At 42.9% G+C, this 18,392-nt stretch overlaps 2 protein-coding genes across 6 annotated transcripts in view; one reads left to right on the forward strand and one right to left on the reverse strand.

Annotated features, from left to right (window-relative positions):
- Window positions 1-1,613: 1,613 nt before the first annotated feature.
- On the reverse strand, window positions 1,614-9,164 carry LOC144127971 (succinate dehydrogenase assembly factor 2-A, mitochondrial-like). 4 transcript variants are annotated; one of them, XM_077660996.1, is made up of 4 exons: window positions 8,903-9,164; window positions 5,626-5,783; window positions 3,427-3,536; window positions 1,614-2,039 (listed from the first exon to the last, which is right to left on the reverse strand). In XM_077660996.1, exons 1-4 carry the CDS (start codon window positions 8,945-8,947, stop codon window positions 1,906-1,908), a joined length of 447 nt encoding a protein of 148 aa, XP_077517122.1. In that variant the 5' UTR covers window positions 8,948-9,164; the 3' UTR covers window positions 1,614-1,905. The 4 variants fall into 4 exon arrangements, with proteins under 4 accessions (XP_077517122.1, XP_077517124.1, XP_077517121.1 ...); XM_077660998.1 differs by having other exon boundaries at window positions 1,614-2,015; window positions 8,903-9,160; XM_077660995.1 differs by lacking the exon at window positions 8,903-9,164 and adding an exon at window positions 8,801-8,894.
- Window positions 9,165-9,307: 143 nt separating this feature from the next.
- Window positions 9,308-18,392, forward strand: part of eas (ethanolamine kinase 1) — a 35,967-nt gene continuing 26,882 nt past the window's right edge. The window contains exon 1 of one of the 2 annotated variants that reach the window (XM_077660989.1): window positions 9,308-9,625. The gene's annotated coding sequence lies outside the window, so the exon portion shown is untranslated. Of the gene's footprint in view, window positions 9,626-10,854; window positions 10,874-18,392 lie in introns of those variants that run through there. The other variant, XM_077660990.1, reaches the window with a different exon arrangement.

The raw sequence follows: 18,392 nt of genomic DNA on the forward strand, positions 1-18,392 counted from the left end.
TCATGTGTTAAGTGTAGCTTGTGATCCCAGAAAGTAAAAAACAAAACTCTCCATGCCACCTTCTTTGATCATGTGTTAAGTGTAGCTTGTGATCCCAGAAAGTAACAAACAAAATTCTCCATGCCACCTTCTTTGATCGTGTTATGCAGCTTGTGATCCCAGAAAGTAACAAACAAAATTCTCCATGCCCCCTTCTTTGATCATGTGTTAAGTGTAGCTTGTGATCCCAGAAATTAACAAACAAAATTCTCCATGCCACCTTCTTTCATCATGTGTTAAGTGTAGCTTGTGATCCCAGAAAGTAACAAACAAAACTCTCCATGCCACCTTCTTTGATCGTGTGTTAAGTGTAGCTTGTGATCCCAGAAAGTAACAAACAAAATTCTCCATGCCACCTTCTTTGATCGTGTTATGCAGCTTGTGATCCCAGAAAGTAACAAACAAAATTCTCCATGCCCCCTTCTTTGATCATGTGTTAAGTGTAGCTTGTGATCCCAGAAAGTAACAAACCTCTCCATGCCACCTTCTTTGATCATGTGCTAAGTGTAGCTTGTGATCCCAGAATGTAACAAACAAAATTCTCCATGCCACCTTCTTTGATATGTGTTAAGTGTAGCTTGTGATCCCAGAAAGTAACAAACAAAATTCTCCATGCCACCTTCTTTGATCATGTGTTAAGTGTAGCTTGTGATCCCAGAAAGTAACAAACAAAATTTTCCATGCCACCTTCTTTGATCATGTGTTAAGTGTAGCTTGTGATCCCAGAAAGTAACAAACAAAACTCTCCATGCCACCTTCTTTGATCATGTGTTAAGTGTAGCTTGTGATCCCAAAAAGCAACAAACAAAACTCTCCATGCCACCTTCTTTGGTCATGTGTTAAGTGTAGCTTGTGATCCAAGAAAGTAAAAAACAACTCTCCATGCCACCTTTTTTGGTCATGTGTTAAGTGTAGCTTGTGATCCCAGAAATTAACAAACAAAATTCTCCATGCCACCTTCTTTCATCATGTGTTAAGTGTAGCTTGTGATCCCAGAAAGTAACAAACAAAACTCTCCATGCCACCTTCTTTGATCATGTATTAAGTGTAGCTTGTGATCCCAGAAAGTAACAAACAAAATTCTCCATGCCACCTTCTTTGATCATGTGTTAAGTGTAGCTTGTGATCCCAGAAAGTAACAAACAAAATTCTCCATGCCACCTGCTTTGATCACATATGTGTTAAGTGTAGATTGTGATCCTGGAAAGTAACAAACAAAATTCTCCATGCCACCTTCTTTGATCATGTGTTAAGTGTAGCTTGTGATCCCAGAAAGTAACAAATAAACCTTTCCATGCCACCTTCTTTGATCATGTGTTAAGTGTAGCTTGTGGTCCCAGAAAGTAAAAAACAAAACTCTCCATGCCACCTTCTTTGATCATGTGTTAAGTGTAGCTTGTGATCCCAGAAAGTTAGAAACAAAACTCTCCATGCCACCTTCTTTGATCATGTTGTAACTTGTGATCCCAGAAAGTAACAAACAAAACTCTTCATGCCACCGTCTTTGATCATATGTGTTAAGTGTAGCTTATCCCAGAAAGTCACGAACAAAACAAAAAATAACAACATTTAAATACTCTCTAGTGCACACACAGTCTTTACAAACAGAACAGAACTGTGGTGCTCGTCAACTTTATTGTTAAAGCTATTTTGAAAGGTCGGGCCTACTCAGTTAAAATATATGTGCGCTTTGAGCCACACAATGTCCAGTAACGAAAGAGTGGTGAGGACAGGCCTGGAGCTGCAGCCATGTGACTGGACGAATGAGCAGTTCTTGAAATTTTCCTCGAGTGTCTCTTTCCTCATGGGTACGCCATCGTGCCATCATTTTCAGCAGACACCATCCCTGTTCCTTCTCTCTGCACTTTATGCCAGGTCTGGTTGCTTAAACCTCTTCTCACGTTCTTCATTCCGGACGTGTTGTTGCAACAGCACCATCACCTCGTTCTCAAACTCTGGTGGTACCTCCCTCACTCCTGCGACAGAAGAGGAGCATGCCGCTGCAAAACAAATAAACGTGACACCTACGCAACCATGCAAAGGTGCAAAAAATGCCAAAATTTTTAATCACCGCGTATATACACCATTCAAATTAAGGCACATTCAATTTGCTTATTCAAGCACCACCCTGACAAGCATGAAAACAAGGCAGTGGAGACGAAGGAGTTATTTAAAAATGGAACATTACCACACTGCAGCTGCAGCAAGCCAGCAACAAAAAGGAGAGAGAAAACAATACACACACATGATCTAACTGGAGAAAAGCCCAGGATAACTATCATTCTGAAACTTTGTCTGCATGTGCGGGAGCACTGCTTGGGGACCCTGCCATAAACACACCCATAGCTAAAGGCTCGACCTCAACATTATCAGCTTGTGTTTGACCCATTATGGTCCAAGTTACTGCTGCACAACAAACCCAAAACACTACTACTCACTGCAACATCAACAAAGAACTGTCTTGCACAAAAGCTGCCGTTCCATGCCATATGTCAGTCACATCACAAAAAAGAGGCTGAAGAGGTCTAGAAACTTTGGGACTCTTCTATAAAGGGACACTGAGGCAAACTACATTAAAAGTTGATTGCCGGGCTCTTTCTGTCTATGCTGGTGTTTTGACCGGCAACTCATTACTGGCAAGAAAATAGGATTTAAAAATCTTCCCTCGCGTCGATTCAAACTCACGACATCCTCACCGAAGAGGATGGGCTACCACTGCTTTAAAGTAAATGTCGGTGCAGCACCATGCGTTCTAGGATCCCTGCCCAAAAATTGGCGTCGACGCATGCATTATACTTGAGAAATCAGCCGGTGACGACGACAGATGTAGGTATTTCATTGTTTGGTCTTCTCTAGCTTATGAAAACTCCATTTTCGGTGAGAGTGATGTGCTCGTGATTAGAACACGGCACTCTATCGATGCAAACAGACTTCAGTTTGTTCACAGTGTCCTTTTAACAGGTTGGTTCGGGTAACTTTGACCCTCAGTGAGTTTCACTAAACTGGCAGGTATCTGTCAAAAAAAGGCTAAGGCAAACACTGCACACTCCTCAATTCTGTGTTGTAAGGAAATTCAGCTTTCACTGTGTCCACACGCGAGATCCATATATTCTCATGTGCAGAGCCCAAATATCCAAAATAGCACTATAGCCACGCAGAGAACCATCTCTCCATTCAGTATTTGATGCTCATTCTGATATTGTCATGCATTCTGGGGGACTTAAATAATAAGCGCACAGAATATCGGAACAGCAAATGTCTTCATTGCAGTAACAGAGCATATGACTCTGTGCTGTGATGAAAATGGTCAACATTTAACGGATCCAACAACCAAGTATGGCTGGTCTCATCCAAGCCCCCTCTCAAGTGCCTTTCTGATGCTCTCACCAGTGGCCCAGTAGTAGATGTCCCAGTCATTTGAAGGTAGGTTGATGAGCCTGTCGTACTGTTGCAGCTGCTCAACGCTGAAAGAGGCCAGGTGCTTGGCAGCAAATGTACTGCACGGCAGAGGAGGTCTTGCTTCATTCTCGGCTCATTTTCAGGTGTACACATACATGCTTTTTTTCATTTCCATGCCCTTCCCATACTCGCCAAAAGCCATCAAGTCACCAATCTACCCTGAGAGGCTTAGTATGGCACACATATATCTGCAGTTCACATCAGAGAACCTAAAACAGTGCTGACATACAATCACCACCCAACACTTCAGTGATTATTGGCGAGAACAAACAAAAATGGAGATGGACGTTACATTTCAGGTGACAGTTTTTGATAAACATCTTAAAAACTACGGAAGAGGTGTACACTTGGCTCCTGCTAACTCAGACAAGAAGGGACCAAAAATTTTTTAACTATTACGTGGAGCTCAATGAAGGGGAGCGTTTCTAACACCCTTGACATTGATGGGACAACAGTGTCAGTTTGAATAAATTGAAAGTTTGAAAGCTGCGTTGAATTAATGAGGTTCCACTGTACTACAAGCACCATAAGAATAGTGAGTTGGGCTTCTTGGTTCACGATCATGCTGGTAACAGTGCGAAGATGGGACAGAATTATAAAACAAAACAAAAGTGCTGACACAAGGCAGACTTGTGGAGAGCGTGAAGAATGACAGGAGTGAAAAGGCCCGACGGACCGATGTAGAAGAAATGGATTTCATAAGAGTGGTGCGTTGTGTCAGTACTTGTTTCTGTCATCACGTCTTCGCGCTATTACCAACAAGCACCAATCGCCTATAGAAAGAGCTTCTGGAACACACCACATGTACCTCGTGTCTAGACATCTAAAGCACAACTCTCTGATGAAGACACTGAAAATTTTCAGAATTTTCAGTAAAATTTCCATGCAGCCACAAGGGAAGCCACAATCTGGAATGTTTTAGGGTGTACCAGGCCCCGATAGGAGGTCTGGAGAAATCACTAACTACCACTGTTCCTGGGAAGGTGAAGCCATAACTGTTACCACTTAATGCTGGTGAAGACGGCAAGGCCATAATTGCAATAATGACCACAGTAGCAGGCACTCTGAAGTTTTGAGCACATGAGCAAAACATTTTGTTGCAAGGTGCACAGTGCAAGAGAAGCAAACTCGAGAGTTTCGCTTATGCCTGAAAGCTAACATCCCAGTTAGTTTCAGTGGGCCATTTGGCAGCAATCCTCTTTTGCTAACACTTCATTCTTTGTTTTCTAAACAAGATGTGATGGCAGGCAAAATTAGCCAGGTCTCAAGCTGAAATCTCGACTATGGTGGATTTTTTCCACATTCTTGCCAAGACACAGGCTGTCACCAGTCATTGTGCGAAGTTTCCACTGCCTTAGTAGGTCTGCGGACTTTCCAAGTCTCGCCAAACACATTGCTACCAGTCAACAGATAATAAAAAAATCCTGCACCAGCGGTCTAACTGTAAATCAAACCACCAGACTGAATCTTGGGAACAGAGCTCCACCGAATCAGCCATCAGCTGATCAACATCAACATATGCTCCTGGCATGGTGCATAATGCATGCTGAAAAAAGAAGCTCTTGCATGTCCCTATGAGAAGACAACAACAATGGCAATATAAAGATTCAGTCACCCTTAAGAGTGCACATACATACTCGAGCAATTCTGATCAATTCAGAGCAGCACTGAAAAAACATTTCTTGTTTAATCCTACAGTCGGCTGGCTGCAGGATAGGCTCTATTTTTCTGGTATGTTCATTACACAGGTATAGATAACATTAAATGCAATGAAAGAAAAAAAGTCAAAGATTGCAAAGATAGAAAGCAATAAACAAAAAAAATATCCCATTTGAGTTTTCTCTTTTTTTTTTTGTCTGCCACCACAGCGTTGCATGGACAGATGCCAACTCGATCACTGAAAACTCAGGTGAAGTGAGCATTCATGACCGCTCGCACAGCTGTGGTTCAGTAAGCTCCACAGCACAGCAAGTGTCAGTAATCATAATCTGTCACGAGAAGCATTCTGCTTTATGCTTCAGTCCTGTTGGCTGCCGTTTTTCCAGGACCCCAAGAATCCTGCCGAGCGCGCACCACAGCCCCACTATAAGCAGGTGCCATTTGGCCAGATCAGGTAACGGCACACACCTGAGGATGAGGTCGTTCTCGAGCATGCCACGCTTGCGGCTCTGGTAGAGCAGCCGTGCACGTTGCGTTTCTGTGCTTTCATTTGCCCTACGGATGCACCCCTGCTGCAGGTGGGTGTCGCTACCCTCCGAGTGGGTGCGCAGTGACTGTGACAGTTGCTGCAATGGCGCAACCAAGTAAAGGTGAAGAACACTTCACTATTAGGTGTGCCTGACACTGAAAAATGGCATCAGCATGCATGGCACATCATTATCATTCACACACCCAGGGGTGGAAGTTTTTAAATCAAACATCACCCCACATGAAAATGGAAACACTATTTCCAGCTGGAGTGGCTAGAAATGGCACTTTCATTTCCACTTCTAGCTGGAAGAGGAAATTTTCCAGCTGGACATGATTTCCGGTTCCATTATCTAGCCGGAAACAGAAACGTTTCATTCTGGGAAGGAAATGTTTTTCATCTTGAGACTTGCTGTCTCACACTGGGAAGGGCAGCAAGAACTTGCAGATTTCTGACTCTCTCTCACTGCTCGTAAACATGAATGCCCATTTCTCATGCGTAAGATCAGGGCACTCGGCTACTGAGCCAGAGTACCTTGGCTCGAACCCAGCCGTGGCGGCTGCCCAGGTGGTCAAAATTAATTCCAGAGCCGTGCACTACAGCATCTCTTTCTCTTCTGTCACTTCCACCTTCATTCCTTCCCTCAAGGCGCGGCTGAGCTGTCCACCAAGAAGTGAAACAATTACTGCGCCTTTAACCTATATAAGTCTAGCGTCCTACATGTCGGACACCGTTTTTTGATGCAGTAAGTAAAAGTTGGTCTAAAAAGTCGCGCCTCCTAACGCCCATTCAAAGGGGTCTAAACTTTTCCTGTGCAAGAGTTGTGTTGTGTGCATTCAAAAAGATCTACCAGACTAGCATGCAACAATATATTTTAAAGAAGTGCCTACTCTGGTGGCAGCCAGAAGAACCATCGCACTGAAATTCTCCTGGCACTTGCCTCTGACTGGCTACAGGAAACCACGCAACATGTTGCAATGAAGATAGTGGCTGCCTTTTGGTTTTCTGACAGCTTTCTTAGAGGAAAGAAAGCACTCCCGATGTTTCGTGTCACACTACTGTGCTAGAAATTTTTATCAACAGAAATTAGACTGTTGTTTGTGTTGCAAGCGTCTTCAAGTAGGGACGTGATTGGAGGATCTTCTTATGGCAGTCATCATGAAAGCAAAGTGCCATCTAGCTTTAAAATTTACAAGTGCAATCCACTGTGAGGGTACTTGTGAAGAATAAAGAACAAAAACACTAAGCCAGTACCAAATATAGTGCACACAACTGGTGGATACAGTTAGTGTGCTCGAGACTAAGGAACACCTACGCGTGGCCCGTAAACAACTACGAAGCATGACATTTTGTTGCACTTAATTAGCGCAGACTCAGTTGTTTCTGCTTTTGGATATACATCGAGCCAGGGGAATTGAGATCTTTCAAGCTTTGGACACATACGTAAGTATGTAAGCCAAAATGAAATCTTTTAAACTTTGGACTCTGAAGTTCACAGTGGCTGAGAAGGGCCACAAGAATTCTTAGCTATACTATACTGCGCATCCAATCATCAGCGAGTGTCAGGTCAGCGTCGTAGTTTTCATGGCTGCGGCCAAGTGGACAGTACTGGGATATTCTAGCACGCTGTTGGCGGTAGAATAACAGGTTGCAAACAAAAAACAGAAAAACTTCTTTCGTGTTTGCCTATGTGAGTAGCCAATCAGAGGTGAGTGCCGGGAGAATTTCAGGCCACAGATTCAATTGACTGGCGGTAGAACAGACACTGCCATTTTAATGCTAGAGATTCGAAGAAAATATTAGTCAAAAGTGAATGAGTATAATACATATATGTAGTAGTTGGACTTATCGGTTTTTATTTTTTGAAAATATGGTGCACTTTTTTTGGTGTTTATTTCCGAACACAAATTTTGTTTCTTTTTTTTAAATATATGGATAAATTAAAATTTTTCAGTGACGTAATTATGCATTCCTGTACAGTAAAAACTCACTTAGAGTTTATTGAGGCCTTTATGTCAGCCTTAGCATTCGATTTAGCAGCAATCAGTGCACAAATGGTCGTTAGTTAACCGGTAAACCACTGATGGCAGAAGATAATGTTATCGCCAATTAAAAAAGTATCGGAAGTTAAATGACGAAGCCATTAGACACAAATGCAGGTAGAAGTTGATGTGCAAAAAGTGGGTTGTCATGCTATTGCTGGGTTGTTGTGCTAGGTTGGACGATGGGCCTCTGCGCAATGAAAAAACCTGCACTCAACCAAGTAATTTGTTCCAAGTGAATGATGAGAGTGCATGAGCATGCAAAGAGCTCTTCTTTAGTAGATGGCGATGATGTGGAGCCTCCTGGTCAGCAGAGACTTGTAAGGTGGCAGAGCAATGCCTGAAAATGTACATCTGGCATGTTAACACAATGATAAAAATGTTTTACGCCTCTTGTAACAGCCTTGACTTCTGAAATTTGTTTACTTTCTGCTTTGAGAAACTCTTACTCAATAGCCAGCTAGTTTGTGGTGTGCGCATGTCAAGGATACTGACCTTTTCTGATTAAAGCCGAACTAGAATCAACTGAAAATTGTTCTTTAAATTGATCAGTAAGGATTTTCACTTAGATATATCCCAGCATCGGCAAAGATGGTGTCAACGCATCTGAGATAGCTGAGAGCCTAACCATATTCGATTGTCTGCGAGGAAAGTAAATACTGCGTTATCCTTCTTGCTTTGCAGTGACTGATCCAGTTCAAAATTCCGCAAGACACAGCGCGCCGTCTTTAAAGTCACGGCGGTCACTGAATTGGAACCAATGAAAAAATTTAGTAGACTGCCGGGTTTCGTCTTAACATTCTTGGGCATGTAATTCTAGTTCACTGCGCTGTATCTTAAGCGTAGCCTCCCCAGCAGCTTTAGTTTTACTGAATGCATGTATACAGCAACAAACGCAGTATACTGGGGGTGCCTCATGTAAACGTGTACAGACTTGGTGTTATTTTCTGCTACACTAGCTCGTAGGCTTGACAGCTGGGCTTGCGGTCATAATCTTCCTGTGTCATTTGCGGGCCCTTGTGCTCTTTCAACCAAGTACGCGAACGTTCCCACCACTCGTACAGGTACCAACTTGCCGTAACTGTGACGATGAATGGCGCATGGTAAGTGTTGCGACGCACATGCAGCCTCATGCACACCGTCGCAATCAAGGATTTGTGAGAAAGATACGCACGAGCGCAGAGGGCCGCAATCGAACGAAGGCAGCACGCAAGAACATTTTGTGAATTTGACGACGGTAGACTACGACCAGCGACGGCAGACGACAGCTGCGCTCGAATGGTGTCTGTTTTTGCGTCTAGTGCGCAGTCACGTACGTCACCCTGAAAGGAAACAAGGCTTGCTAAGCACTTTGAAGCGTTTTTAGCGTCTATGAAAAGTGAAACTTGCGACTGTCACATGCGTTCACAAGTATTTACGAAGCGGCTTTATTGTAAATATAATGGATATACTACTAGACGCGGCGTAATAAAACCCAAAAATAATAAATACTGAATTAAAATGTATAGTAGCGTCATGCAGTGTCGAAAGCAAGAGGTATTTTGATTCGCACTGATTACAGCCCACCAAAGGTGCCGCCAGTGTCGCGTGCAATTTTGCTGCTTTCGCAGTTCCCAGTTTCGCGTGAGGTATTTAGCGGTGCTGCGCCGCTCATTTCGTCGGCTAAGCGAGTTGTGATGACGGTGAGCCGGACTCCAGTGTGCAGCTGCTGTTCTCGGTGTCGTGCAGTCATAACCGTCATAACGCCAGCGCAGCTGCAGGCTGCCTGAACGGACTGCTGTCGGCGCCCCTTCGCACGGAACAAATCTCATTTTTCCCAACCAAGCCGGCGCGCGACCGGCCGTTGTTCGCCGAGTGACGAAGTGCTTGAGCCGCTCGGCGCTGGAAAATACGTCAGGTAAAGAAAGCGCCAAGCAGTGTGTGGAGTTAAGCTTTCGCCGCTTTTCACGTGGAGCCCACGTACGATCTGAGCCGCGCCGCTGAAACGGCAGCGCTCTCGGCTCGTCCGCATTTTTTTTCTTTGGGCAGTGGTCATTCATTGGAACCGGGCTGCGTTCGTCGCAGCTTGTTGAGCCTGTCCTCGACGCGTCGTACTCATTAACGTGCAGATCGATCAGTGGCACGGCCGTGCCGAAAACAAACCGCAGTTCCAGCCCGCGCGGTTCGATCTTATTCTGGCCGACCGCGCGTGTTCATTTTATTATGCTATCTTCTTCGTCGATGACCCGCGCGCTGTCTGTCGTGGCCATTCATTCGTGGCGCTGAGCGCAGTCCTGCGACACCGCTCCTTTGCGACGACCTTCCAGATGCCGTCAGCTGAGGCTGATCAAGGAGTGATCAACTGCTGTACAAGATGCGTGTTGGCATCGATCATAAAGTGGTTCAACTAACTGTAACAATTTTTCCGTTGTTCAGGCCCATTTCCATCATTTACAATCTGAGCATCGAATACGTTTGAGTTCGGGGAAGTGTGGATCGATCCCAATTCATTTTACTATGCACCTATGAAACGTCGTGCGGCGCGGTATAGACATCATGTATCATAGAAACTGCATTGTACAATAAGCTAGAAAAAGCACATCTAGAGGTGCTGCTTATTGCGAGCTCGTGGTAATAACACAAAAGGGAAACATGAGGGCATGCATACTTTAGTTATTCATGGACAGTGCACATTACGGAATATTGGACAAGCCATAGCAAGTGATTATTTTGATACCTCATTGTACACTACCTGCAAAAGCTATTGTTAGCTTTTGATTGGTGTTTTGATTCCTTACATCGACATAAAAAGTTCAGTCAAGAACATGAGAAATGTGCTGCGTGGCATATCAGCATCTGTCTTGTTTAATGTCTATAATGTCATTGCTTTTGCCAGCATCTGGCCAAGTGAAATCGCATACTTGTGTGCTGTATGTACCTTCAATTGGTTTACGTGTTGCAGTATAATTTTTTTGGGGGGGGGGGGGGGGTGTCCATGTATTATGTATGCATCCAACAGGTGTTTCTAGGCACAATGTGCAAGTATAGTCTCATTCCCAAAATTATGTGCCATGGAACACTTGCAGGAAAAAGTGCTGCAGTGTCCGATTCAAACTGACGTAAAGCGTTTCGCCTGGAGGCAATGGCCACAAGGTGCAGGTAGAAGGTACGTGCGCTCGAAAAAACCATTAAAATCCCATGCAGGGCTTAATATTGTGAACATTGCCTGAGGGTGCAGCACAAACTACCTGCATTTTACCGATTTTTTTCTGTAATTATTAAATTAAAATTGTGAATTCTTATGCAAACACCATGTTATTGATTTCTAAATATATTTGCTTCTTTATAGCTCCTAATTCAGATTTCATTAGGGCTGTTCCATCTTGTGATTATTTTATATAGATATCCAGACATATGGGATTCATTACATAACGGGCCTAGAGCGGTGACAAGAGCTCTGCAATTCAAGACATGTTATATTTATATTAATTTTACAGCACAAGTAACATGCCTGATATAGATTTGCAGCAGGTTTTCATGAAACACTCGTTGCTGACAGCATCGAATTCTTCTTTGCTACTGTTCAGAAGCATGTAAATGCCGTTGGTAGACCTTGCATGCTTCTGTCACTGCAGTCTGTTTTGCAAAGGTGCCCAGTGCTAGGCTAACAGAAATCAAAAAACATTGTGGTGAGCATGAAAGAAACAGCGGGCAAGTGCAGCAAAGATTGGCTGCACCGTTTATAGCGTAGCCATGGAGGTTTCCAAGCTCTTAAAGTGGTCATAAAGATCAGGACACCACTCAAACCAGTCTATCTGTTTGGGTGATTCCTAATCTTTTGTGGTCCTACACGCTTGCAGTTTTTTTTTTCTTTTTGTTTAATGTAATACTTATCTTGTGTGCAAACAGTCCTCTGCTGGCTCATGTCCTCTTCCCTCTGAGGCATGCACTGATAGGAGATGACGTGTGGTCATCGCACTGTTCAGTGAAACGCACTTGACAATTATTTTTATGCCCTCGCACTTCTCGCAGTCACTTTCTGAATCGCCTGTATGTGAGCTCACCACTTAATGGCGATCATGAGTGGCACACAAGGCATTGCCTCAGTACTTCAATTTGGCATTTGTTTGGGAAATGTTGTCCATAATGGGATTCATTACATAACTGGCCTAGAGCGTTGACAAGAGCTCTGCAATTCAAGTTGGTTCTTTCGTGTCGGGGACTATTTTCTAAAAGTCAGGGGCTCTTAAAGGATTATAGACGCCTAATTTTAGTTGCGCGTTTTGTTCGTTCAAATAATGCGTTATTTAATAAAATACATGGAGCACCACCTGGTATCCCCATATGACCGCTAAATAATTTATAATTGACTTTCTTCTCTCAAGCTGTTCTGGTTTCATCAAGTGAATGATGGCTGGGATGTGTAGTTGACCTTAAATGCTGTTATGGGGTTTAATTAACCACATTACTTAAACTAGCCTGCTTCAAGAGCTGGAATGACAACAAATTACATATCTGCCGTTTCTTTCATGCCTTACATGACCTAAAGGTAAACTACACGTCACGGCCACCATTCGGTTGATGAAACTGAAACAGTGTCAAGAAGAAATTTCATTAAGAATTGTTTAGCGCTCATAGGCCAATATCATGGTGTGATCCATGTGTGTAAATGTCTAACACATCATTTGAAATAAGACGACGTGCAAGAAAAATTTGGTGTCTGCAGTCTTTTAAACAAATGGAATTCACAATAAAATGTACACCTATGTGTCCAGATCTTCAAGAACCATTGCTGCGATTCATGTTGTTCATTGCTAAGTGGCTCTGCTGTATTATTTGTGCAATGTGGCCTAGCTGAAGGCTTTTAGCAGGCATTCATTGATCGTTTGATAAGAGGAAAATTGGAACTCGCATGGGGACAACTTTGTCATTAAGTTGTACATTGCTACAGAGTTGTTCAGTTTAATATCTGGCTGACTGGAGACATAATTTATCCGTCTTGCAGCCTATGAAAATACCATCTAAACCACCCTTTGTAAAAGCTTGCTCTAATATCAGTGGTTTTCCACACCGTTGGTTGCTGCAGTACACTCAGGGGGGTGTGCCTTCTTTGTGTCTACTTGCTGTTATTTCTTTGTGGCTTATCTCATGCCACGTGCCTCTGAAGGCACTGCAAGCTCAAGAGGCTGCATTCTGTTAAAGTGCCACACTCCGTTCTTTGTTTTCCCTGGGACAATAATGGCACAAAGAAAGGTGCTTGGAAAACTTTGGCGGTCACAGATAAAATTCTGTCGTTGCACCGTCGCAAAGCTTTAAATGTCTAGAAGTTTAGATAAGCAGCGCTCAGCATATCTGCTAATTATAGTGGCCCAACTATGCTTTATGCAAGTCACTTGTGCTGTGTGTGCAATTCTTGTGCAGAATGCTGCTAGTGAAAATAGAGGCACATTAGAAAGTTTACCTATCAAGGGGTGTTATTAACCTGATAGCGTGTTTCACATTTTTTAATACATATGTCACAGATTTCTATGAACGTCATGCTCTTAGTTGCCATGTTAGCTAAGCATGAAATTTGGCTGGCAGCCTCTGACAGTGTCTCAACTTCAGAAAATATAATATGCGCATGTATATTACTTGCAAAATTCAATGCACATGTTACACTGAGGTATTGAAGTGGTTTCTATTAACAAGCTGTTTCTCTACTCAGTAAGTTCCTCATTTCTGCAAGGCTGATTGAAATTGTAAACAATTAAAAAGTTGCACAAAATATTGCATTTTAAAGGTACCGGGTAAAGGAGCGTTTGTCTGACAGCAAGTACAAAATTTGAGGTGCACAAAATTGTGACATTGATTTCCCTCAAGTATTTGTTTCTTCAAGAGTAAATTGCTTCTCGTTTTCTTTAAGCCTTGGTGTGTGTGTGGGGACTTGTGAAAGATGCCTTTCCTGCAGCCTGTGGGCTTCCCTTTTTGGTTCACATGCTGCTTATCAACTATAAAAGCAGCTCTTTCACAGTTTCCAGTCCTGGGAAACAGGTCTTGGTCTGTTCCAACGTAGCACAGCTTGCCTTTAAGGCTTTCATTCTGGCAGGCAAGCCTGTTTGCCCACTGGTGGGGTGATTGCACAGCCCTTGCTGTTTCCTCCTACCAAGGCCACTGGCGCCATTTAGGGGGCGTGGCAGTGACACACTGACAGAGGCCAAACAAGTGCGACGTGCTTTGACGTTGGCCTGTATTACACTCATTCCTCAGCCACTAGTTGCAAGCGGTGCTTCATCGGAGGAAGCCATGGATTGACTTTCTGGCACCTGGATTGTTTTGACGCCAACTATGTTCCCTGTATGTTATTGAGAGCCAGCTGTATCTGGTTAATGGAAGCTGCACTCTTGCTCGTTTATTGCGATTGTCTTTGTAATTCCGTCCTTTCTCACCTACTCAAACCTTTGCTCATGGTTTAATTGGTTACGAAGCTAGCCGAGTTTTTCTTCCTTTTTTTTTTAGTAATGCAAACTTTTTGTTTTGTACTTTTGTCATTTTAGTTGTAGGAAACCATCTCTGTCAAGAGGTGGCATTCAGATCTTACTTTCCTTCAAAATATGTTGCATTAATAAGATCCTTATTTCACGCTAACAGTATTGTTAGCAAAGCAATTACACTTTTTTGTTAACCCTTAGTTCAATGACCGGAAGTCTGGACATGAAATCAGTTTAGCTAGAAATTTGTTGTGTAATTGACGAGGAAATGGCTTTTGCTTGTTATATTTTGTGCAGCTATTTTTTGTATCCATTTGTTTCTGTCCACACACCCAGTCATGGCTGGAAATACTGTAGCCTTTATAATTGGTAATTTTTAATGCCACTGGCATTTTTTTTTTTTTGAAAAGGAATTTTTTGTAGCAGAATCTACCTTGCCTTCTGAATTTTATGCTTTGCTTTATTTCTTTGGCCTCTGCGCAACATGCTAAGAACTTATGCAAAAAAGGGGCCAGTTAGTGCATGCGTCCTGTTGTAGCATTTGCCTCAACTAAAGGAAAAATACAGCGCGAACAGAGATGATGGACGAAGAAGAGGTGCACAACACAAGCGCTGTATTTTTCCTTTAAAATGAACATAACCCAACTAGCCCAACTTTCCATCCATCCTTAACTAAGCCTGACTATCTTCATTTCCCCCTTCCTTTATTTCTTTGATCTACTAGTATTAATGGAGGCAAGGCTAGGACCATTTTTTCTCTTTATTCTTACCACAGTGAAGTGGTTGTGCATGGCAGCAGTCAGTGGCATTAATGAACAAACCAGTCCTTTCGCAAGAGCACATTGTAGATTGTGCCTCAGGAAACCACAGAAGAAATGTAACATCCTGGGTTGATTTTGCTTGATGTGCATGTTAAGAGGAGGAGGAGAAGGACCTTAATGGAACAGGAGAGGTCTGCATGTTAAGAGGATGCATGCTTTCCCTCTATGCGTTCGAGGCTTGAGAGGATGGGCCGTTTGCACCCTTGGTTTTGAGTGCATCATTTCAAAAGGATTTCATGACCCCGCCACTTAAAAAAAAAGAAAATTTAATTTAAGGACTCAGGTTTTTCTGTTGCAATGGCTCAGTTCTGTGGCAGTTTCCCTAACAATGCTGAAGAGGATTTTTACAAGGTATTTCTGGTCAGTGCTTGGACTCATTTTCATGTATCCCAATGCTGAAAATCTTGGTAAGGAAGTGTAGTAACTATTGCGCACTTGCAAAAGTAATGATCTATAAATTAATCTAGCTCCAGCACCAGGCAGTAATAGACATTTGTAATATACAGTTTAGCATCTATTTGCATTTTCACATGCAAACCTGTAATGGCACACTGGTGTACATCTTCTTGATGATTTTCGGTGACCGTATCAGTGAACAAATTGCAAATGCAGAACATTGGGGCGCAATCTAGAACTAGAACTTGGAGCAGTTCGGATTGGTGATGCAAGGGCAGAGCTGCTTTTCGATGTGTAATTTTTCTACATTGAAAGATGCTGTTAATAGAGTAGAAGCCCATGTTGAAAATTATGAACATGTTTGAAACGGAAAAAACAGCATGCTTCAACATGCTAATCAGATTTTGATAGATAGGTCACGTGGTGGGATAACTTAATAATACCAAGGTTTCATCACAACATTGCCTCAGCTGATTTTATGTGATTTTTCAATGCCAAATTAATATTAAAAATCCTTGTTTCATTGGCATTGGAACGCCTGATTCTGTCAGTATGAGGGAAGATCTTCTCATTTTTGAGCGTAGTATAACACATTTTGGCCAGTCTTGGTTGCTCTAAGGGTTTTATTATGTCTCCAAATAAAATGTACATGAGCAGTCTGCATTGTAATTGTCTAAAATATGGCTTCCTCGGCAGTGTTTGAAGGAGGTTTTATTTTCTAGCATTGGCTTTCTCTTACGCTGCTAGTTGTGCTTGTACATATTGGAAAACTATCTTTGAAACTGTGACAGGCAGTTAGATTGTTTTTTCCCTCAATACCTTTCACAACACAATATGTACATGTGAAGTCTCTTTCATTGCATGCTGTTTTGCGTATCAAAAAAGTGTGTCTGATGACAGTACACTTTCTCAGCATGGGCTTACAGCTGCTATAGTGAATTTTTCGCTTATACTAAATAAGACCTGTTACATACACTTCACTTATGCACTCAGACCATGTCGTGTTGAGTGGTGTGCAACAATGTAACATTCAATAATTAAGGTAATTAAGTGCCCCTAAGTTAAAATGTAGCATAGTTTCTCAATGGAGCTGAATCTTTTAATATGTTCCCTCTTACACTTTTCTGGCTGCTGCATCCTTGCTATGCATGTCCTGGCGCAAAATCGATAAGTTTCCTGGCTTAATGTTCTTTTTCTGCTCTGCAGTGTTAATTGTATTAATGGGTATCTGTTCTTTCAGAAGGTTGCTGTAAATCTAATGCGAAATAACTAGAAATGAATCTGGCTGCCCTGGGAACATGGGAACATCCCCATTAAGGGCCGATGGTTTTCGAAAAATTGTCATCCACTTGAGAGGACGCTGAGGACAAATTGAAGTTTGCCTGTATCGATAGATTACTGCATTACTAAAGACAAAAGGATTACTTTTACTGAAAACAGGGCATTTGTAAGCAGGAAAGAGTCAAAAAATTAAATGCAGTTGTCATATTCACCGGATGTTTTTGCAAGCCAGCTGCAGTGCATCAAAACAGTGTTTTTTTTGGTCAAATCACTGAGGCCAGGCTGTGGCCGCCATTCACTTCCAAACAATGATCTCGCAGTCCTGTCCACTTTTGATGACACGAGTTTCAAATGAGTGGCAGTAAAATTTTTAAATCCAATTTTCTGGGAAATAAATGCGTCTTTTGCGGCTGTACATACCTTTCGATTTCTACTATGAACGAAAATGGGATGAAGTTCTCCTCGGTGCCCCTTTCAAACTGCAGCTGCTTGGTCATTAATGGGCACAGAGTAACTTCCTTGCTGTGCTTGACCCAGTTCAGCTTGATTGTGCAGTGTGCTTATTCCATGGGTGCATGTGTGCTGGTACTGACAATCGTTTCTCCAGAAATATGCCTTTGAGACATGCAGTTATGTGCAAGTGACACATACTGTCACCACACAGAACGAAAAGCAGCTGCGAATGAAACAGCTGGCAGTAAGGATGTCAAAGAAAAAAAGGAAGAAAGTGTCAGTGTTTTATTTTTCCGCTCATCACTTGCTTTTTATTATTGCACGCCTGAAAAACCTGAAAAAATTAGACTCGGGAGCTACAGGCCGTACATAGTGAGACGACATGCCGAGTAAACAGCGATGCTGTGTCTGGAACATCGCCGTCCTGTCATCTCACCACCGATAGCCGCACAAGTGGCTGGCTTGTCGTCTGACAGGGGCGCGGCAGAATCGTTGACGGGAAGGTGGCGAGACCACACCGCCTGCCTGTGCTCGTTCCTGTCGCGGCTGCTGGATAGCAGAGATAGCGCCACAAGATAGTAGTATAGCCTCTGTCGGGATTTTGCTTGGAGAGCATGCCTGCCATATGCAAACTGATGTGTGCTGATAACAGCTGCTGTCGGTGGGTGTGTGGTGTCAACATGCTCTTCCTTTGAGCTGTCTCACAGTGTGCACTCAGAAGCCTTTGCTGGTGCTTGTGCTGAGATATTGCCGAGATAGCATACTTTGCACAAACAGGGCTTGAATTATGATATGCTTCAAAGTCAGATAGGTGCACTTTGGACTCTGCATGCCACACCGAGGTGGAGTGCAGGGTAGACTTGTTCGTCTCTTGTTTGGCCTTCACCTTGTGTCATGCATACCTTGCACTTATGTTGTAAATCATATTTGGAACCACACGAGCACGAAATAAAAGGCAATAAAGCAGCATCGGGCATTGGATCTTGAGTAATGTCATCTATTTAACTGGAGCTTGTGAGCAGTTGCCCGAAACCATATCTTCAACAGCCATATCTTGGCCATACCTTCAACAGAAGACATGACCGATAACTGCACTAGCTCATTGTATGTGCTAAGAGCTCGTTTAGTTCTTAGAATGGTGCACAGTTAGAAAGGTATTAAATAAAGCATAAAAAACTCGCAACCTTTCTCACCTCCCCATGGGACAAGTGGCTGACTGTAGCAGTTGCAGTCCACTCTGTCAAGCGCAGATACATGCTATACC

Source organism: Amblyomma americanum, chromosome 4 (genome assembly GCF_052857255.1).
Source record: "Amblyomma americanum isolate KBUSLIRL-KWMA chromosome 4, ASM5285725v1, whole genome shotgun sequence".
Taxonomy (NCBI): Eukaryota; Metazoa; Arthropoda; class Arachnida; order Ixodida; family Ixodidae; genus Amblyomma; species Amblyomma americanum.

Bases quoted from the DNA above. Each gene is read 5' to 3' on its own strand.
- LOC144127971 (XM_077660995.1), bottom strand. From the start codon at position 8,851: ATGTGCGTCGCAACACTTACCATGCGCCATTCATCGTCACAGTTACGG. The intron at 5,784-8,800 runs GTTGGTACCTGT...GCGCCATTGCAG, and splicing joins CATCGTCACAGTTACGGCAA to CAACTGTCACAGTCACTGCG. The intron at 2,040-3,426 runs GTGAGAGCATCA...TTTGTTTTGCAG, and splicing joins CATCTACTACTGGGCCACTG to CGGCATGCTCCTCTTCTGTC.